The 22,312-nt window shown below is 45.0% G+C and overlaps 1 protein-coding gene across 5 annotated transcripts in view; it reads right to left on the bottom strand.

Annotated features, from left to right (window-relative positions):
• The window catches only part of BCL11B (BCL11 transcription factor B), a 96,976-nt gene that overhangs the window by 64,845 nt on the left and 9,819 nt on the right, over window positions 1–22,312 (bottom strand). For 3 of the 5 annotated variants that reach the window (XM_056346656.1, XM_056346659.1, XM_056346657.1), the window contains exon 2: window positions 17,139–17,504. In XM_056346656.1, the coding sequence (XP_056202631.1) occupies window positions 17,139–17,504 (366 nt within the window). Of the gene's footprint in view, window positions 1–17,138; window positions 17,508–22,312 lie in introns of all 5 variants that reach the window. The other 2 variants (XM_056346654.1, XM_056346658.1) reach the window with 1 other exon arrangement.

A 22,312-nucleotide genomic window follows, 5' to 3' on the forward strand; every position in this document is an offset into this window, starting at 1 on the left:
CAGATTTCCCCATAACTACCGATTCACCCATTCATTTGTACAGAACAGCATCTTTCTCCATAAGATAAAGGGCTTTTTATTATCAGGCCTGCTTGAAATGAAAGCCGAAGTTGATTACCCAGGAAAGTGTATTCAAATAAACACAAAAAAAGATTGTAACAAAACAGAGATACTGTACAAACCAAGATGAAGCAAATAATTCCTTCCAACGTCCATGGTCAGGATGAAGAAACAATATTAAATTCATACCTATCACCCCAGTAAAATAAAGGCTAGCAGGGTTTTGTTTTGTTTCTGATGAAAATGTCAATATACTCAAACGGCAGCTTATTGCTGTGTATCAATCTAACCAAATCTTTCTATAACCTCTTGCATTACAAGCAAAATTCTAAAATGTCACCAACTAAGAAACTGAACTAGCCTGTAATTAGTTTCAACAAAGAAGTCCTTTTAACCTTAATTTTCTAGATGTAGATGGCATTTCTGAAGTAAGTGTTATGAACCTTCCTTAAGGACAAGCAGAATCAAACTGTAAAATCATAAAGAGCCATCTAGTAGTTCTTCCTCTAAGCAAGCCTTTTATTTCCCTGTAATAAATTCAAATCCAGTCTTCAGTCTCTTAATAGGTGATCAGAGAAAATATGCATGCACACCTAAACCGCTACAACAAACCTTATTTTTTAAATAACACTTCAATCACTAATATAATAAAGACTTGTAACACGTTAGCACTGGTATCATTATTCCTTATGATTCAATATTCTAATGACTGACTGTAACAGAGGTTTATGTTCTGCCGAGGTTTATACCACTATTTAATGTAATTAAGCAAACTGGCAGCCAATGCCTCTATGGAAATATCATTTCTATAGTAGAGTATTCCCACCAGAAATTCAGAGGAATCATAACATACAAACTTTGATTCTGTTTATTTTTTCCCCTGTTCTGAAACTGATCTGGCATTTCTTGGACTTAGTAAAGTGGAAGAAGGAATTAATTTGGCTTCTGTAGGCATGTTATTATTGACAATACTAATAATGTATGACAAATAGGCCATCCCCGCTCCTCTATTTCAGCAGGCATTGCAGCCTGTAACATCGCTCTGCAAAACCCTGGAGCTGGACTCTCCTCATGCTGGGAGCCCTGCGAGTGTACCAGCAATGGGGTTTTAAGTAAGCCATTAAAATGCTAATATTCAGCATGGGCCAGATCCCTGTTACCACTGAAAGCAGAACTAAAGCTCCTCTGGAGACAGGATAAGGCCCTTCCAATGTGATCAAAGAGTAAATACATGCAAAGCTCTGATGGGAAAAAGGATCTTTTTTCTAATTTTAAAACCAAACAGGGACAGTCCACCAGGCTCGTAATCCATGTTACAGTCACATCTGGGATCACTGACAACTGGGATAACAGCAGTGAGGAGGATCGGTCCAGGCTGAAAAGTTGCCACCTGAGGTCAAAGAGGAGTGCTTAATATCCAGGACTGCATCAAAACATAGTTTTGGTACATTAGCCTTTTGGGCTACACCCCCCTCCACTCAACACAGCTCTGCCGATGACAGTAGATATGCTGCATATATATACACATAAACCTACAGACATGAACATATAGCTGTGCACAGCTTTGTCACATCTGCATTCACCCTACCTTGCAAAGAGGAGCTCAGCCCCTTCAGCAGCCTTCACTCAAGTAAGAAGTTTATGAAGCCACCCAGGAGAGCAGGGGCAGGGGCAGAATTCAGCCCCAAAACCAGACTTTGCCAGCTGCCCACAACAGCAGAGCTCAAGAGCCAACTTGGTTAAAATAAAGGCTTAGTTACCTCTTTCTCCCAGCTGCAAAGCTCTCTGTAAAGGGGAAAAAAAACCCCAACACTGAAACAAAACCCACACCCATCTGGGGGGGCGGGGGGGGGGGGGTGGGGGTGGGGTGGGGAATGGGACAAGGAATGATAATGAGAAAGTGAAAAAGCCTGGTTCCTATTATTGCTATCTCCAGCTCTTTTACCTCCACAAACAGCTTCAAGGAAAGGAGGGCTTCTGGAACAGAAGTTCAACTTTCCTTAATCTGGGGTTTTAAACTGCTAGGATCTGGTTACATCTTCTCCTTCTCCAGATTTTAATACTTTTCTTTTATATTATAGTACTGGGAGGGGGGAAGAAGGGGGAGAATCTCAGTGTCACTGTAAGAAAGAAGTCACCGGGTTTTGCAATCCAGCAGCTTCCTTGGCAGAGGGAACTGCTGGTTGGCATAATCCACTCGTTTGACAAAACTACTATTTCTGGGCACAAGCTCAAAAACAGGTAGGAAGCAAATGCTGAGAAATAAGGAAGTAAAAACAGCCAACAGATTTTTCACTACCAAGAACGCCAAGAGTAAACATGATTTATTTAGCTGTGTTTAACATGTCTCTTCTGCACTAGACTGCAGAAATCTGCTTGCATTTAGAGCAGGAGGAGGAGGAGGAGGCGGGGGGGAGGGGATGAAAAGGGAATCCATTACGGCGCTCCACTGGTACTTTCTGAATTGTTCAGTCACACAGTTTTATTGAGTACAAGTATTTTCTAGCCCAAAATATATTCATGTGTCAGAAGAAAGCAGCACTAATCTGCTGTTAATTAACAAGCTGCTGCTAACAAAAGATGAAGGACCCAATTCATACAAACAATATTTACGTGGGTGTCGCATGATTTTGTCACAGATCTTTTATTTTCCTCTCCCCCACCCCTCTTTTCCCCCCTGCCTCCTCCTCTTCCTCGGCACCCCAGTTGCGGAGATGCAGCATGGAGGAGTCCCTGCTCCTCTTGGGACCAACAGCCACAGTGGAGGTGAGTGTACCCAGACTTACCCGACCCAGCCAAACTCAGACAGGTTCTCGCCTGAGGCACCCAGCTCCGGGGACCCCATCTCCCCATGCAAGGAAGGACCCTATCGTATGCTCTCAAGTGAAATTTCCTTAGATCCTTATTCAATTATGAGGCAGAAGCCATCTTCTGGCACCATGCCCACGGCGGCAATGCTGCCCAGGCTCTGGGAAGTGGCACGAAGCCTGCCTTCCTCACCAGCAGTGTGCAGGCTGCGAGAGGGAATGGGTGAGATTGGTGCCCTCCCCGGCGCTCTGCCTGTGATTTCATATTTTTTCAGTCCAACCGTTTTGCCAAAGAGTTGGAGAGGGGGGAACATGCTAACAGCATGGGAGACCCGGGGGGATTTGGGCTTCTTCAAAAATACCAATGCATACACAGAAGGATAGGGGCTATGAGCAGTGAACCCAGAGGGCAGGGTCTCCCGGCAATACCCCTGCTGCCATCTCCTGCTCCCTGCTGTCACTCTGGATGGCAGCACTTGTGGTACCATCCAGAGGGGTGCTGAGCACAGCAGGCTACCCTGAGCCCCCACCAGATGCAGGCAGACACTTTGGAAAATCACGCCATTCACACCTTTTCTGCCTTATCCAAGAAATGAGAGTGGCTATCTGCACATCTCCTGTGGGTGGTGATTTAAAGCTGGTGCTGGCAAAGAGATGGGAGGGTTAAAACCAACAGAAAGGAGCACTAAAAATTCCTGGATCTGCTCCACTCCCAGGAACAAAGGTGGGACTGCAGGACTGGAGAAAAGGCTGATGTTCTCCTGCGTTTTACCCAGCAAACCACGAAGACCTGCCCCAGAGAAGGGTTACAGGGGATGAGGTTTAGGCTCTGCTCAGCACTGCCATCACACAGCCATGGCTGGGAGAACTGTAGGGACGCAAGGGTGGGAAACAGAACTATTCAAGCGTGATTTTAGGAGTGCCAGGGTTCTCCCGTGATGGCATGCTGGGGTGGTATTTCTGCTAGCACAGTGCTCTGCACACCCCAGTTAGTGTCTCACCTCGAAGGCCACAGTTTCCTCGGTAAGAAACAAACTCCGCTGGAGCGTACACACATCAGGCCTTCCAGGTTTTCTCTCTGTGCCCTTACCCTGTTCCCCAAAACATGGGTTTTTCACTGCAAAAGTCACAGCCACCAGTTCAGCACATTCCCTGAGCACCCTTGCCAGCACCCAGTCCCGCTTGCTGGCCACAGCTCTCCCCCCTGCAGGACCTGCTCTGGGCTCTGCCCTGGCAGGAGCCTCCAAGAGGGACCAGCCTGGAATGTAAACTAGCACCGACTCTTCCCCACATCTTCCATCCTTCCTGCATGTCCAGTCACCTTTGCCATTTCTAGATCAGCATTTTAACAAAGTCCTGGCCTGGGCTTGTTCAAAGATGTATTTTTAAATTTTTTTATTTTTTTTTAACAGTGATACCTGAAACACTGACATTTACCATTTGAAAAGCAAAGCAAACACATTTAAATAAGCATCTTAAAAGAGCTAATGAAAGAGAAACATCTATTGGTATCGCATTCTCCACTCACTATTTCTCAAAAAAATAAACCTTTCCAGACTGCAAGGAAGCCTCCCAACAGCCAAGACAACAGGAGTTCCCAAGCTCCCCACAGAGTGATTGAGGGCAACCGGTGCAGCACCCCACCTAGGTAATGCCTGCTGCAAGCTGCCGGTCGCCCAGCACAAACCCTAGCCTGAGCAGCCCCAAGGCTCCTGCACTAACCGAGACCTCATCACTTCAGCTCATCAGCCCTTCCAAAACATGCAGGTGCATTTGCTAGGGGTCGCTGACAGACGCCGCTGCACCCATAACCTCCCCCTGCTTAAATATGTCTAATGAAAGTTAATTGATGGATAGGGAGCATTGAGGGCTGAGGGTGTTTTTCGTCACCCACAGAGCAGACGTGGTTAGGGTGAGGCCAGTCCAAGTCGATGCATTGCCAAAAGCACCCTGACCTGAAGGATGGGTGTTGCTGGTGTCCAGCAAAGATGTCCTTTGCCCCTGTGCACCTAGCACTGCTAACAGAGAGCTAGCTTGTGCATCCCCTTCAAGAAACAGCTCCGATGGGGTATCCTCAATCAGCTTCAACATGAAAAATAAAGTGCACCATCTTAAATGATGAACTTTGCACAATGAGGATAGCATCCTTCAGTGGAGCCCGAGGAGGCTGGAGTGGGGGCTCAGGGGCTTTTTAGGGGGTTTTGAGGGTTACTGATTTTAACGTCTTTCTGCAAAAAGGCCCTCTACCATAAACATTAATCAACCATTGTATTCTGCCTTTTAGTCTTGAACAATTATAAGTACAGTTTTGTAATCTTTAGCCATATTTACTGATACTCAAAGGCAGATTCTATCTTGTTAGATTGTTATAAATGGGACCCCAGGGAATCAGCACACAGGCGAAGGCAGATGTGAGAGAGCTTTCTCTGAGCTCGGGTGTGCTTCAGTTTTCTACTGCTGAAATTACGAATGTTTTGGAGGAAAAAAAACAACTTTAGTTTCCTCTGCCAGATCATTACATAGACTAAAAAAAAAAAGATCCATTTTTCTGAACTTAAGATTCTTTTAAGGTTTACTGTTAAATTTCAAAGTGTGTTTTACATGTGCTGGCCACTTGTATGCATGAAAGTTTTAGAGACAGGCGCAGGAAAGGTTTCTGATTATAAACAAAGAAAGAAACCCACAAATTCTATCTCATTCTCTCTTAGTTAAATAGATTGTTTCTGCTCCAGACCTGTTTCATAATACCATAAAACACAGGCATGTTTCCTACGCTAGATTTGAGAAGCTGTCACATTAAAGGTAAACTTTTAATCTGCTATAGACAAACAGCACACATTTTTATTTCCTGAGTAACAGCTCTGGAGAAATGTTTAAACAAGAATTTAAGAGCTTTGTGGTAAAGCCACATATAGGGGTCTCAGACAGCTACTGGGTTTGAGCTTCTTTTCTTTGTTGTTGCCTTTTTTTAATTCTTTAAACAACCTACTCAAAAGTAGACTTCTAGTAGCAGAGTAACCAAGATGCACAGTAAAGTGAACCTCTAGGCTTGCTTTTATTTCTAGTTAATAAAAAGAAATGTTTTAACTGAAACACAGGACCAAATTTCTAGTTATACATCCCCATCTTTTATTTTCTTGAGACTTGGAATCAAATACATTTAAGAAGTTAATTGTGTCACAATTAGTAACACATTAGTTCTCCGATATTTTTAATAGCAATCCAGGTTTTTCCCCAAGGCACTTAAAAATGGCAGCCTTGGCTATACTCTCCGTTTTTTAAAACCCCATGCACTTTCTTCTTTAAAAACCTCCCACATGCATTTCACTTGGGTCTGAAAATACCAGCACAGATCTTAATCCTGCCGACACTTACAGACATACTCAACTTTCTGCACATCAGTAATCCTGCTGACTGCAAAAGGACCGTTGGCATACCTACAGCTTGGTGCAGGCTAAGGATGCAATCCTGCCTTCGCTAAAGCCAGTGGCAAAACCCCCATTGACGTCAATAAGATGATGCTTTAACATCCAGTTTGTTGCAGGACTGGGACCATCCTCATTTCAAGGTACTTTCCCAAACTCTCTTTTGGGGTTGGGGGTTTTTTTTCTCCTTTTTTTCTTCCTGCTCTTTCTCCCCCTCACCTCCCACACTCACTCTTGTGGGGCCCCATATTGAGACCACTTGAAAACTTCTGCCTTTCAAATCCCTCCGCAAGGGAAACCCCCCTCACTGAGACAGGAAACATCCTTTGCAGGTAAAGCTGAAAGAAACTATTTTGCCCCGCTGCGTGCGTTTGAGTAAACTAATTAAAACCTGGGAACTTGGGTTCCAAATGATGCCAAGAAGCAATCATTAATATGAGCTGAACTGAAATGGGAAGCTCCAGACATTTAAAATTAGCTGTAAGAAAAGGGTGTGTGTGTGTGTGTGTGTGTGTTAAGTGGAGGGCAAAGATTTTTGTTTTTAACTTTGCAGTAAAGCCAACTAAGTGCAGCTTGGGCTGCATGGGGTTAAAATGAATTTGCGGGGGGATGCTGTACAGTGAGGGGTGAAGGTGCTGCTGAAAAACAGGGGAGGGGGAAAGCAGTGGCAGCCGGCTCAGAAGCACGGCAGTGCTGTGAAGAGCAGGTAGAAGTGAGCAAACCAGCTGAACCGCTTGCAGAATTAATCAGTAACAAAGAGGCTGGAGCTGTTGGCGGGCTTCAGCCCTTGAACCTGGACTCTGCTCTATAAATTTCAACTTGGAATGGCTCTCTACTTGTTGAAAGACAGGTTGGCTCCAGGCCAAGCCATAGGGGGAAGGGGAAAAAAAAAAAAGGCCAAAAAAAAATTCCTTCTTGCTCAGGAAACTTCCCTTCAGTTTCTAACTCTTTTTATGAGCTAGTAATAAGGCACTCTAGAAAACGGGAAACGAAAAGCAAGTATTGAAAGGAAAAAATGAGCCAGGAGTTGTTTAATAAAGAAAATAAAACAAGTAGGTGCTAAATTCAAATCTGGATTTTGCCTGCACACAAGTACATCAGCTGTAATAGAAGACTTCAGGGTGCCTTGCCAATAATTCAAAGGAAACTTTTACAGTTACATTAGCTGGCTACAGGTTAGACTCTCAAAATAGTAAATGTCTTATAAGAAGACTGTTTAATCCCTGTCTGCCATCTCGTCTTGTTCTCTCCTCCCCCAGCACTCCACCTTGTTTAAATGACCATTATGAAAGCAGCATAGTATAAAAAAACATGTAGAACCATCATTTATTCAGCAGCATCTCTTTCTTTTCCTATTTTTCCCCTCTTCAAACAGGGGGGTGCGGGAGAACCAACGCTCTCCTCAGCCTCTGCTCATTGCTAAGGCAGTTTCAGCCACAAATACCTTGCCGCCGCAGTGCTTTCCCAGAGTAAGCAGACAAGGAGTGGGCTGGGGCAGAGTGAGGGGCTGGAGTGCGGAGGGGGGAGCTGTCAAAGTGGGAAGAAAGAAGGCAAACATCTATTCAGAAGCCAGACGTGCTGAGCTAGGTCAGCTGCAGGGACACAGCCCCTTGCAGCAGCTATGCAATTATGTCCAAAGTCTGCACAGCACCAAGAGTCCCAAACCTGCATGCCAGGGCTGGACCAGAGGATCTAGGGCAGCTGGAAGAAGGTATATAATGACTTTAATTGCTCTTCAGAGATGCTAAAGGGTAGATGAGATACTCTTTAGCTAGAGCAGAGGGCTGATGCTCTATACCGCTTGCAAGAATACATGCAGATAAAATAGCCTAATGAGAGAGTGGAGAGAGAAATATGGTAAGTGCCAGCCATGATCAAAAGGTGAAATAAAATATCAAAATAAAATGCAGCCTGATCAGAGCATGGAGGACAGGGATACACAATCTCTTCACCGAAAGTGGCTGTTAAGGTAAATTAGATTAATCACTCCTACCTCCCTTCCTCCCTAGACTCTTTTGTTTTTGATGAAGGGGCTTACTCCTGTAATGCTGAATGCTGTCCAAGGCTGCTGGACATTTAAAGCTATATGCTTAACATGACTGCGACACACACATATCCTGTACTTCCACTTTCCAGGAAAACAGGGATCTGCTACTTGGTAGGTCTTTTCCATCTGCAGCTTTTATGACCCTACCGAGAGACCGGAGAGCAGTGTCCCCGTTTTCTCGCTCAAGAAATACGCTACCAAACACCAGAAGAAAGAGCAAGTTTAAGAGCTGTTGGACTTAACCGTGGTTTATGCTGATCATGCTCAAATCTTTCTGCAAAGGCATACATGCAAAGAGGAAAAAACAACAACCGCTAAGTAACCACTTCACATCTGCTATTAAGATTATTAAACTCCTTACAAGCAGTATCTACCCCACCTTCCCCACTACACACAAACATACACACACCCCCAAGCTCTGCAACATGGCAACTAGGAGCCAAGACGGCTCTCCCGGCTGCAGCAACCACATTCATTCCTGTTAAGGGGTTAACGATTCGTTTCCACTACTTCTCTCGAGAAAACCTACAATGAAAACATTGGCTCACGAAAGCGTTCTCACTGCCAGAATGCCACAGCGCGAGTGAAAAGTCCGTTTTGTTTTCATTACATCTCTGGGATTTCCGGCTTAACTCCTGAGCTTAGACACCAAATCCCTAGATACCCCACCCACCCACTTTTTCTTCTTTTTTTTTTTTTTTATAACATTTCTACTGCACAGCCCACCAATTACCATTTGGAGGGTGGGAGGGAACAGGGAGAAGGAACCATGCTGAAAAAGATGCTCTTGTCCGAGCGAGTGTGCGTGTCTCCCAAGTCAGGAGCTAACCAGTTTCTCCAGGCTTCCACGGTTGTCTGCTGAGAAACACAGTTTTATTTCTGTACCTGGCCTCTCTCCTCTATTTCTCACCCTCCGGGCTCCCATCTTCCCACTTGGCCACCAAAGCCAGCACTGAAACTCAGCCCCAAATCTATGCCCTTTGAAGTTATGCGACATGACATAGAAATCCAAGCCTTTCTTGTACAAAAAGTATGATTACTTCACAGGGGTTTTTTTCTCCAGTTATGATAGAAAAATGTTCCAATCTCCAAAAAAACCTAGAAAGGTTCAACCTTTAGGTCACAGCCGATTTGGTCACTGTGTGTATAGGCAGCACAGTTCAAACACGGGCTGAAAAAGAAAAACAATATATGGAAAAGACATGAAGGGAGGAGGCAGCCTCATGCTATAGCAGCACTTCTGTCCTGCTGAAGCAAAGCAACAATTTCTGTGCCTTTATGTATTTATTCACCATCAGAGAGGAACAGCAACTTTTTCTGTCTATATGGGTGCTTTTCTCTTTTGTAATACTTGCACGCAACTGGCTCTCCTTCGGCTACATCCCAGCGCAAAATTCCCCTGCGAATGCACACAGACTCCTTTCTTGCAGTCAATACTCCACTGAGCACAAGCCCATTGCTATTAGTCACATCCAGACAAATGCCAAAGCAGTCTGTAGGATGGTTGGGCACTATTTTTACTTTGCTCCTAACAGCTGCTTGCAAAGTTGTTAAGAAAAAGAAGTAATGACTGGCTGACCAGTGCCTTTTCATCATGTATCATTAGTGTTGCCTAAAAACTCTACCAATCTTTCCATGCTAACAGTAATCGGAGATACACAGATGGTTTCTGGTCTTCCACACATGGTCCAAGTAATTTCACAAGAGGGACTAAATAAAGACAAAAAACCACTTTGTTGGGTGACATTTTTACCAAGCTGTACCTCTGAGTAAGTCCAGAGTCCTTCCACTGAATTAAAAGAGGGTAAGAGAAGTGCCTAGCCAGTGCAAGCAAGCAAGTTTTGCTCTTAAAGAGTGACTCCCGATGCACATCCACCCCAGAGCAACATGGCCACATGCACTGAACAACCACCTTAAATCCCCTCTCATCAGCCTGCAAAACGGCACTTCTGCCAAAAAGGTTTTACCTAGCATTGTCACACATAAAACCAAAGATGACTATAACTAAGAGAGATTAGAGAGAGACAAAATAACAGCAGAGAGCTCCCATTTTGCAGTTCAGTGCCCTGTGCATTCAGGGGCAGGTCCCCGCTTGTGCCGCCCAATCAATCCGGCATGGCACGGCCAGTTTCAGGAGAGTTACCCCAGGTGGAAATGGGGCAGAGCGGGGTGATGCTGCCCCTCCAGCACCGACACCTGCCTTCCCCGCCTGGCGGGGTTCCTAACCGCACACAGGGTGCTGAACATAACTTTGAAAAACAGGATGGTAAAAGGAACAAAACAAAAAGCTAAAACCGGCAGGGAGGATCAAGGGCATAATATTCTTCAGCGGTGTTTTTAGCTTGGGTTTTTTTCATTTCATAGTTGACACTGGTAGAGCCTCGGTGCCTGGCAATGTCAGATCCTGGGCAGGACACGGCTGGGGGTGAGCTGAGATGGTGGCAGGGAGAGGGCAGCCGGTGGCCCCTGGGCTGGGGCTGAGCAGAGGGCACTGGAGCTGGGCCACATGGGTGTGGTGGAGTTCAAGCAAGGGAAAGAAAATGTTTTGTAATCGGCAGGTTTCTCACCTTTAACTCCCGCCAGGATTAGCAGGGTGCTTACCGCTGCCTTGGCGGGAGACACAGCCGCAGCCCTGCCATCCCTCCCTGCCAAGCTGCAGGGGCACGCTGACAACAGGCGGCTGCCAAGCCACCCCTGGGCACCCTCCACACCACTCCTTCTTAGGATCCCCCGAAGTGGGAGATCATGTCCCCTGGAGACCCCCACACTGGTCTCCACCTGGCCTCACCGGCAGCCTTAAAACTTTAAGCCCTCAGTATTTCATCAGCCCCTTGTCATGCTTGAAGCCACAGTGAACCAGGGGAGGGCAGCTGCCACCACAGGCCTCAGCCATGGGCAGGGGATGTCCTGTCCCCAGAGGAGAGCCAGGCTCCCTCGACATCCCCCCTGCCCTGCTCCAGGTGCCAGCAGGGCTCTGGGTGAGATCACCCGGTTTGGTTTTCTCCTCACGACCCAAGTCAGGCCCTCGGTGAGGTCCCCAGGGGCAGGAGGCTTGCTCCTTAACCCAGCTCCCAGGGGAGCGGCAGCTGGCACTCGCGGGGGTAGGGGGTGGGGGGGGGTGTGTGTCCCCTCCACAACACCGATTAGCAAAACACATTGCTAAATACTTGATGAAGCAGCAGAGGAGGAGGAGGAGGAGGCCTGGTAACTCCTCTGTGCTCAGGGAAAGCCTGGCAGACGTGAGGGAAGAAGCAAGCCTGGAAAAGCCTCACGAAAAGGATTGCAGCTGCAACTCAAGTTTCTCGGGCACTGTTACTACACACTTCTGGAAGCCTCTTCACACCATGTTTTTCCTGGCCTGCCTTAAACAAGTCACTCCTGTGAGACCCACTGCCCTGGGGATGTGCCACGGCGGCCTGGGAAGGGGGATGGCCCCAAGCTCCGTACCAGCTCCTTGCTGCTCAGGACACCGCTCCCCAACCTGCCCAACATCGCTGCCACAGGCCTCGGGTTGTTTCAGTTCATGTTTTCCTCCCCTCACGTGTGAAGGCATCACGATGGCTGTCTGAGTCCTACAGTTAATATGGGTGCGCGGGTCCATAATGGTACATTGTAAGTGAATGTCTCAGGGTAGACAGCAATAATAATTAGCTGTCATGATTTGAAAAAAGGATAATCCATGTCATTGAGTTAACAATCACTCACACAACACACATGGATTTAACTAATCTTAATTTGGAGAAAAATAACAATTCTAAATATATCAAATAGCCTATTTCATGGCAACCTGCAGCGGTGTTTATCTCTGGCTTCCAGCACATACGAGTTATTTAGTTTCTCTCACTGGCAGTTTTACCATTCAAAAGCCTGAAATGAACATTCATGGAGCAGGGGTTGCAGTTAAATCCTACCTCTGACAGGGAGCCTTTTTTCACGATGCACATCTAGTTCAAGTACATAATATATAGAGCCCAGCACTGGCGGCTGGGATGGGATGAATAAGGAATTCAGATCAACCCCCTCCTCTTCCCTGGCACCATCTTTGCAGAAATTAACTACACTGTCTTAATGAACTTCTGCTGCTGGTGTGGTTACCTGTCTGCAAGGGTATGCTACCCCAAATGTGCAGACCAGCCAGTGAAGCTGGAGAAGGTCTGGTCCAAGAGGTGCCTGCCCCACAGAGTCTCCCTCCTCTCTGCTGGGGTTTTCTGAAACCATCCAGAATTAAAAACAAGCTGTTCAGTAGTTTTTCTTTAATCTGGATTGTTTCAGAGAGTCCTGCTAAACAGCTTGGTGGCCCGCAAGCCCAGCAGCACCATGAGGAGGACAGGAGATACCATTAAAGGACAGCAGGAGCCACCGCCCTGGGGCCTTCTTCAGCCAGGACAGGTCACCTAGTTATGCCCAAGATCTGATAAATATGAAAGACAGAGGTATAAAATAAAACAGTGGTCTAATTTTTTCCAAAATATCTGCCAGCGGTAAAGTGAAAGAAGCAGTGACTGATAACTCCTAGCCAACTCATTGGCCTGGCTGTGTTTTGCTGTGCGACAATCTGGTACATCTGTTTGATACTATCACACCCTCTGTACAAGAGGCAGAACTGATTTTCAAACAGGTCAGCCAATTTGGAAAAAAAAAAAAAACAAAACAAAACAACTTCACAGGACAGACTGCTCCTAAGCAGGTCACGTCCTCCAAGTGCCAGCTAACATGTTACCACGCACCTTACGGACAGTGATAACTAAATGAAAGCACCTTGAAAAGCTTGGATTTGCAAGTTACCAGTCAGGAAAAATGACAGATTTCATTATCAGAAGGTCCTTAAAGGCTGACTGTGGAGATAAAGTTGCCTTTGTCTCTACTGATACCTAGAAATGTCAGTTGGAGATTTGCACTGTGTGTATGCAAATTCTTGCAGACTCCTGAACATTACCTGTCTCCCTCCAAGCGGCACAAGGTCTGTTGTGTGGTCAGGAGGCATTCAGTGACCAGAGCAAGCAGAGTTACCAAGAAAGAAGGAAAGAAAGAAAGAGAAAAAAGAAAGAAAGAAGGAAAGAAGGAAAGAAAGAAAGAAGGAAAGAAAGAAAGAAGGAAAGAAAGAAAGAAGGAAAGAAAGAAAGAAGGAAAGAAAGAAAGAAGGAAAGAAAGAAAGAAGGAAAGAAAGAAAGAAAGAAAGAAAGAAAGAAAGAAAGAAAGAAAGAAAGAAAGAAAGAAAGAAAGAAAGAAAGAAAGAAAGAAAGAAAGAAAGAAAGAAAGAAAGAAAGAAAGAAAGAAAGAAAGAAAGAAAGAAAGAAAAAATAAAGAAAGAGAAAAAAGAAAGAAAGAAAAAAGAAAGAAAAAAGAAAGAAAGAAAGAAAGAAAGAAAGAAAGAAAGGTAAAAAGGAAGAGAGGAGGAAAGACCTCAGTACTGCAGTGCAGCCTGCACCAGAGTGAATGCTCCCCACCTCCTCACAGCCAGAGGGAAGAGGGGTGCAATGGCAGAGCCAACCTCAGCACCTGATGTACCCTCACTGCACTCAGCCATGGGAAGCTGTAAGGTTTGGCAGCTTAGTCACACCACAGAAGGCCACACAAATAATTTCGACCAAATAAGAAGGTCTACAAAAATAACACAAGATCAAGGAGAGGAGCTGAAACCTATTTGAGGGCAGCAGCGGTGGCAGCATATTTCAGGGAGCCCGAGTGGCGAGTGGGTGATTTCTGGCTTCCCTCTTCAAATATAAAGACTCAATTATCTTTGAACAGCTTGCTTTACACATGAATTGACACATTTATTTTACAATAAATAACTGAAAGTTATCTATGTTTCCTTTACTGTTAATCTACACAAAGAAATAATAAACAGAGCTTGTCTACAAAAATGCAACTACTGCAGTCCTCAGAATTCAATTAAGCTAAAATAATTAATGCTTCCACCATATTAAATTACTTTATACATTTGAGCCACTGAATTTTTTTTATTCTTTAATCTTTTTCGTCTTTTTATTTAATAAAAAAAAAGTTAGTTTCAGAGTGGGGCGGGTGCTGGCTAGGAGGGGGAAAAAAAAGAGCATGATTTGCTGTTAAAATGTAATGGTCTCCTTTAGCTGACACAGCATGTAGAGTGTTTTGTGCCTTTGATTAAAATAACATTTTAAATGCTTTGAACAAACATATCTCCCCATACTTCTAAGGGATTATTTTACATATTTCTTGGTGGAATAAAGAAATTCATTCTTCCTGTCGCAGTACAGAAAGGCTAAGAATATCTTTCGTCACATATAAAGTAAAAATACTGTAGGCTGTTGCATTATTACCAAAAAAAAAAAAAAATAAAGAGAGGGGGTGGCGGGGTGGGAGAAAGCTGCCTTAGAGATTAAGTTTCCCTTTTATGAAATCGTATTTAGTCTCTTTTTTTAACAAATCTAACAACAATGCTCTACAGCCGCTCACTGGGAAATACCTTTAATGTTAAATGCAGATTCTGATTTTCTTGGCTAATGCAGAAAGCCTTTCTATTGAAATATAAATAAGGGGTTTGGTATATCCCACTAAAGCCTTTCCAGTGAATGACTTCTGTGGGTTTTTCATGGCTACCCTCCATGGCTGTAATGTGAGGCTTTTATCCTACTATTGAAAACTATCCGCTGCTATTAAAAAAAATATGGAAGGACACTGCACCTTTTTATCTCGGAGCTGGGCTCCTAATTGAGAAAGCATTATTACTGCACTATTTAGTGGATGTCCCTATCTCTGTGCACTGCTGAGAAAATGCCAATCAAATGATAAACCCTTTTATTTCTCTTGATTCAAAATCTTTCCGACATAGTTTCATTTGATATTCAGTTGAGTCTGAAAGAGATTAGGTGCTCCAGATTGGCTTTTAATTTTTTTTTTCTATGCTTTTTCCACATGTGAACATCCCCTTCACCCCTTCCCTCAGCAGATTTTCTGCATTTGTTATATCGATGCTGACCCCCAGATGCCGGGATGGGACAGCACCCTGTGGGCTTGGTACGGCAGTTGAGGTATTTACAGACTGACCTTGGGTACAGATTAGTAAAAGATAAGATCTGGACTACAACTATAGCATAGGTCTCCTGGACCAACCTTACTAAGCACTGGGCACTTTCTGCAAGGGGCTGAGCACCATCAGCTCGCACAGAGATCAACAGCTATTGACAGTGCTCAGCACCATCCAGGAGACCTTCAGCAGACTGGCCGAGAAGGTCTTTAATATTTCTCTGCTCCCACCAAATGGGAAGGAAATCTAGCCCTCAGAGCTGCTACCCCATGAGGTAGTCATCTCTGCCAAGAAATGCATTCACAACTGCAAAGGGATGGGGAAAGCTGAAAAAGGATGAGGAAATGACAGGGTCAGGCCTTACAGCAGGGTTGCATACAACACTAGAGCACAGGCTGCCCCCAAAGCTACCGGCTGCCCCCTGCCAAGATGGTGACTGCACCCAAAAAAGGATTCCTAGAAGACAACACAGTAGTCAATGAGTGGCATATGCCCTCTCCTAAGAGGCAGATCACCTGGAGATTTGAAGACTGCAGCAGTTCAAAGTTCGCATCCTCACTTATATGATGGCCAAGCCCATCAGAGGTGCTGGGGACTGACTCAGAGACCTCCAATGCTAAAAGCAGGACTCTCTAAAGCTTCAACTGTAAGGACAGCAGCTTCTTACAGGTCTTCTGGGCATCCTGTCATGGGGACATCCCTACTACAGGCAGGATCCTAGACTGTCAGATCTAATCCCATAGGACAGTTCCTAGAGAAATCAGGACAGTGGCAGCAAAGACAAATTGCTACTGGTCTCCTGTATGGGATACAGTCGATTTGAACAAAAAAGGCCTGTTTGAGGGGAGACCCTGCTGTGTAACATAAAACCCCCACTCACTAGCACGGAGCAGAGCCTTCCTTTCACTGCTGCAGAGGAACATGCCGCTGCAGAGGGGAGAAACGCCCTGCACAGCGGAAGCGGCCCCATGCCAGGCGCTCTGCAGGAACCGCTGCACAGCAGCTCGCCCAGGCAGATACCATTGCCCACCTGCCCACCTCTGAGCCGGGAGGTCCGCTGAGTAAATGTGAACTGCACCACGTAGGAGAATTTTAGAAATGCCTGCAATTTGCTTTACCCAGGCCAGCCCGTGCTCTTGTCTCCTCATTCAAAAGACCCATTTGAGGCACGCACGTGAATGCAGGTGTCGCCCACCCGACTCCAGCCACCTGCAGAGACCCAGGAGAGGTGGCCCAGGAAGTAATGCAGACCAGGAAGCTGACATCTGTCCCAGCAGAAGGAACAAGCAAGGACTTAACCCCAGCTTTAGCCCACACAACCAAACCTTCTTTCCACTGCAGTCAGTTGGAAGAAGATTTTTCCACTGACGTCAGTGGGATCAGGATTTGGTCCTTCCCAGTAGGTCTGCATGTGACAAAGGGTATCTGAACTGGACTGAACTGAGCATTTTACTAAAGTCCCCTATCCCTCCACCACTGCAACCTGCTTAAGGATGCTCCTGAAATGGTTTCTGACCCAAACCTTCTGCTTTTTCCTACATGTACAGGCTGCCCCTTGGCCCTCCTGGGGGACTGAAAGGCCGCTTTCTCCAGGAGCTGGCCCTGCACAGATAGCTACATGGATTTACATGTGGGATGGACAGCCCTGCTAAGCCCTGAAGAGCCATGAGGATCCTCCAGACTGATGGCTCCTATAAAGACCTGTGACTGAAGCCTCTGTTTCATGGCACTTTCTAGAGGGCTCTCCTTAAAAGATTACCTAGGCAGTTGATTGAGTGTAAAACATGCTGTACCTGCAATGTTCTCCTGCTTGGGGCAAATTCCTTTTGTAGGCGTGAGAAGACGGTCTTCTTCATCGGGTGTGACTTGGATCCCGATTTCCACTGGCTCTGACACTTTCCTGAGCTCGGCGCGTGAGGAGGGGGGAGGGCTGCTCTTATCCATGCTCTTTTCATAGCAGGCACCACCAGTGCCATTGCACTGTTTTCTCTTGTGCTCTATAAAAACCAAGATGTCTCCCAGCGGGAAGTTCATCTGACACTGTCCACAGGTTAACAAGTCGGGGTCTGTCCCGCCTGCGGCGATGCTGATGCCACCCGGCTCTGCTATTGCCAGGCTCTCATCCTCGTCGGCGAGTGCCGGTTCCACATGGTCAGCCTCTGCTTTACATGGACAAGGAGAAAGAGGGAGGAAAGGGACGAGGGGAGAAGAGAAAGAGATTGCTTTGAATGTTCACAGACTCTGAAGGATGCATCACGAGAGGCCCAGCCTCCCCCCAACCCCCAAAGAAGGCAAGCCTGATTAGATCTTTCTTTTATTTTTCAGCTTTTCCGCTCTCCCAGAATGATTTCAATATATTTCGCAAACAAGCCTGCCTGAAACAAAATGGAAAGGCTGACCTGGCATAGCTTTCCTGACAGCTCCTTCCCACTGCTGCCAGCGCTGCAAGGATATCAGCAAAGAGCCATTTTGCAAATGTTCAAGCCCCAAGTCACTTTCTGAAATAGTTCCTCTCTTTTTATCCCACCTTCTCATTCCCACCACGTCTCTCAGCCATCTGGCCAAGGCCCCATCCAGCAAAGCTCATGCACCCAAATCCCTCCTCCTATTTCAGAGAGAGGGGAAAAGCTTGTGTCCTCCAAACAAGCAGGATCAGGCTCCCTGTGGCATACAAAACTAGTACCACCTTGTCCCATCACAAAGATACTGCCAAGGTTAAATGACCACCCATTAGCATGAATCACAGCAAACTATTTGCAAGAGTAAGGTAAGGAAGATACAGCCTCATGCGAAGTTAAGGGGTTTCAAAAGTGCGTACAGTGGGAAAGAGAATGAGGCACTTATTTAACATACTGGGAATATTGGCTGAGCCTGAAATCTTCCACTCTACTTTCCTGATGTCAAATAACCCTGCAGTTGTTATATAGGTTCATAAAAGTTTTTTGTTTAAATCTTGCCCACAGACCTGATGGATTTCATACCATTACCCCCAAAGACTGGGAAAGTATTTCTGAGTGACCTGCGTCAGTTTCTAAGAAATACATAACTTCTAATTTCACAATTAATAAAACACAGTGTGTTTTTAATGGGTATTTAGAAGATAATTCTTACATTATAAAATAATTATGGATCACAATCCATTTCTGGGGCAAAACGTGTTTTTTGGTTTGTTTTCTCTTGTTCTGCTGTGTAACTGCCAAATCATACAAACCTTGGTCTTTACTCAGGCAAAATTACCACTGACTTTTGCCTAAGGCTGTTTTGCCTCTGCAAGGACTATAGGATTTGGGCTGAACAAAACAGAGGAACTAACAGTATGTAAATCAGTGAGTGAGACCTCTAATCGAATCAGGATTAAAGGAATAGGAGGAAAAATGTTCACTACTAGCCCGCGCAGTTTGCTTATGTGTTTCCTGGGGAAAGCAAGTCACACAAATATCTCAAAGAAGTAAGACAGAGATAAACAGATGTTATAATCCAGATCTGAATTCTCATCCTGGCTGAAAAACAAAAGGAATTTTGTCCCACTCTTCAGCAAATTGAAAAAGAAAAAAAATACAAAAAACAAACACGCATAGGAAAGAGATAAGAGGTAGAAGGTGAAATGTATTACCTGGCAACAAAAATGGTTGAACCTTGAAAAAGGCAGTTTAGAAAAAGAATTGCCCCCATTTTTGCCTTCCAGAATGAATAATTGATGGGTGTATCTACCAGCTGTATTGCAAGTTTCATCAGACTTCACTAACAGCAAAGCGGAGAGCAGCAGCAGCACCAGTGACAGCAGAAAAGGACAGGGACCTCAGAAAAGTGCTCAGGCATGAACCATCCTGCTGGAGCAGATGATGGGCACGGGAAGGCTTCCTTTTCCTAACTCACACCAAGCTTACCAAATACACAGCAAAATACTCATTCTGAAAACCATGAATTACCTTTTACCCCTTAATCTAAGCTTAAAAGGAGTTTGAAGACAATACTACATGATTAATTCACCAATTTATATCATGAAAAGATGCCTCCTTGCTTTAGTGAAAATGCAGCCATAACCCCACGCTGAACAGGGACTGCTGGGAGGGGAGCGGATGCCTGCGAACAGTGTGTCACGATGCAAAAGGTAATTATTTAGTTCTGCGCTTCCCTTTAATGATCTAACATTGAGCAATATTGTTTATATTGAAGAAAGCTTGCACCTTTAATTACCAATTACATATACATCATTTTAGAGCCAAAAGAAAAAGACTGTGAAAAGGGTCCTTTAGAAATGTGCACGCTATTTGTAGGAAGAATTCCTATTAAGGGGGAGCAGTGTGTCAAAATATTAAAAAAACCCATACAGAGAGGCACACACAGGCATGCAGATACACACGCGGGAGATGGGACAAAGAGCTGGAAAAGACAACACAAAAACAGGAACTGAACCAAGGGTCGTAAGGAAAATGCTTGTTACTAGTTTCACCTAACATTCCTGTAAAGCCTTCAGATTAAAGTCTGTCTCTTAAACGACAAAGGCTGAATTCTGGCATTTATATATATGTAACAAATAAAAAGAAAAGCACAGAACTCAACTTTATTATCTTTTTTATGTGAGGATTTTTTTTTTTTTTGCCAGTGATTTAAATTGTGTTCTTCAGAAAATGTAGCAAAAGTGCTGTATTTGATCGTCTGTGGAAACATGAAGAAGGTTTGAATAGCTAAACTGTTGTGAATTCTTTCTTTTCAGTTCTACACTTCATCTGAATATTAGTTAAATCCACATATGCCTATTCACTTACACTCGCTCACTCTCTCTTTCCAAGGACTCTGCAATGGCACTTTTTTAAAACAACATCTGGTATTCCTTCATATTTTGGCAGTCGTCACATTACCGAAATTCAGCTTTTCGTTTTCTTGGTATGCCGAGCCCTCGTGATCAGTAGTAATTGGGTTTCAAACTATCAAAAGATTTTTTTCCTCGACTCTATTTCTGATTTGAGCTTAATAAATCATCAAGCATGAGACCAGCCATACACCCAACAATGCAGAAGCTATATTACATCCTCTTACTCAGGACGTGGAAAACAGACATAAAAGAATGAAAAACAAAATACTGAAAAGGTCTTCAAATGCATTTTATCCATGTCGATTTGCATTTTTTTTTTACTTGGCATTAAAAAAAAAATAAAAGGCTTCCTATTGACAACTCAATTAAGCCATTAAAAACCTACAGTCAAGTAACATTACAGGAGAGATTTAAAACCCACAAAGGGAAAGAGAAAAAAGCCTGCAAGTCCAGTCCATAACGCATCAGGTCATGCCTGGTTAATACAACAGCCAAGATCTTAGGCTGTTTAAGGAGTCCTTTAATACCAATGGGGCAATTTAGGCCAGTCTCAATCTAAAGTTCTGACTCCACTTGTGTCTGTGGGTTTCAAATGAGTCGCTTCACATTATTTGAATTTAACTCTGTGGTTTTATTGCTGTTTGTTGGTAGCTGGACTTGAGGAGAGGAAGGTGTTTCCTCCCAAGTATTTATTTACAATTAATTTCTTTTTTTTTAAGAAGGAGAGATCAAGCTACACAAAATAGGAGAAGGGAAAACATCTCATCTCCCTTACGTGGGAAAAGGAAAAAAAAAAAAAATGCAAACGAGCTATTTCCAGCCAGGACTCGTGCCCTGGTTCTTCCAGGTGTGTTAAGGTGTGCCTGGCATTTTCTCTGCACCCAGAGATTTCTCTGAAGAGGACTGCCTAGGCATTGCCCACCTAGGGAGCACAGCGAGCCGGGGACAGGTGATCTATGGGGACATGAGTGACACTGTTGTTATCCAATGGCTTCATGAAATTAATGCAACCGGACAATCTAAATCATTTGCTTTTCTCTGAAAAGCGTTACACTTGCTGGCTAGACTGTAAGCAGCGTCTCCAAGCTCTCTGGCTGCCAACCACGTCAAAATACAGTGGACAAACTTCTTAATTCCATAAAAGCACTGTCACAAAACCACCAGCACTCCTACTTCAGCGTGGTGACATCATTAGAGCATATGTGCCCCATGCAAACAATACTCTCATGCCCAGTATTAAAGCAAATGCACATGCAACTACTTTCTGCCTGTCAGATGTCTCAGAATCATACCCATTAATAGTGAACAAGACTGTGTTACTAAAAACCATTTCCAAGCCCTCAAAGGACAGAACAGTAGATGCTTGTTCACAGGGTACGGGTGAGGCTGGGTCCGGGCAGCAGTAATTTCTTTTCTTGCCTTTTCATTGCACTGCAGAACCAAGGTAAGAAGGGATCTAAAAGTTGCGAACCTATTATCTTCATTTTCCCTGTTCCACAGTACCAAAAGGAGGCAGAGAAAGGGGAAAAGGGAACGGTTTGGTGCTGGGCCAAAGTATTGCGTGTGAAACCTCCCCTCCACGGTTGGTTTCTGCACAAATCGATAACTGAACGGTTAAGACAAGCGCTGCCAGTGTCTTTGCCACAGAGGTGCTGCTGGGTGCCCTGCCTGCCCTAGCACCCCACCACCGCCTGCCTTTGTGCCCATCTGGGGGGCGAAGCGCAGGCTACCCCAGGGGCCACCCGTCTCTGGGATGAGCTGGGGCTGCCCAGGGTCCCAGTGTCCAGGCACGGAAAGCCACCCGCAAGTGTGCCGCAGTGTGCCGAGCATGCTGTTCTCTGCACACAGTCACTGCTGTCTTGAAGGCACATCCAGAAAGAGCTCAGCCTAGCTGGGGAGCGAGCACAAAGAAGTGACTTCAGGGTGTTGCCCCAAAGCAGGCCTGAAAATTATGTCCCTTCAATCAACACCCACATGTTACATTTACTGTAACATCAACATGCTTAACGGAAATGGCTCGGATCACACGCTCTCTGGCTGGGTTATCGCCGAGATCGGTGTCAGGATCCTCGCTGCACAAAGACTAACGCTGCTCAAAGCGGGCGACGCAGCTCCTCACCGTCAAAGTTTATCAATAACCTGTTTCCAGAG

This window comes from Falco biarmicus, chromosome 7, assembly GCF_023638135.1.
Source record: "Falco biarmicus isolate bFalBia1 chromosome 7, bFalBia1.pri, whole genome shotgun sequence".
NCBI lineage: Eukaryota > Metazoa > Chordata > Aves > Falconiformes > Falconidae > Falco > Falco biarmicus.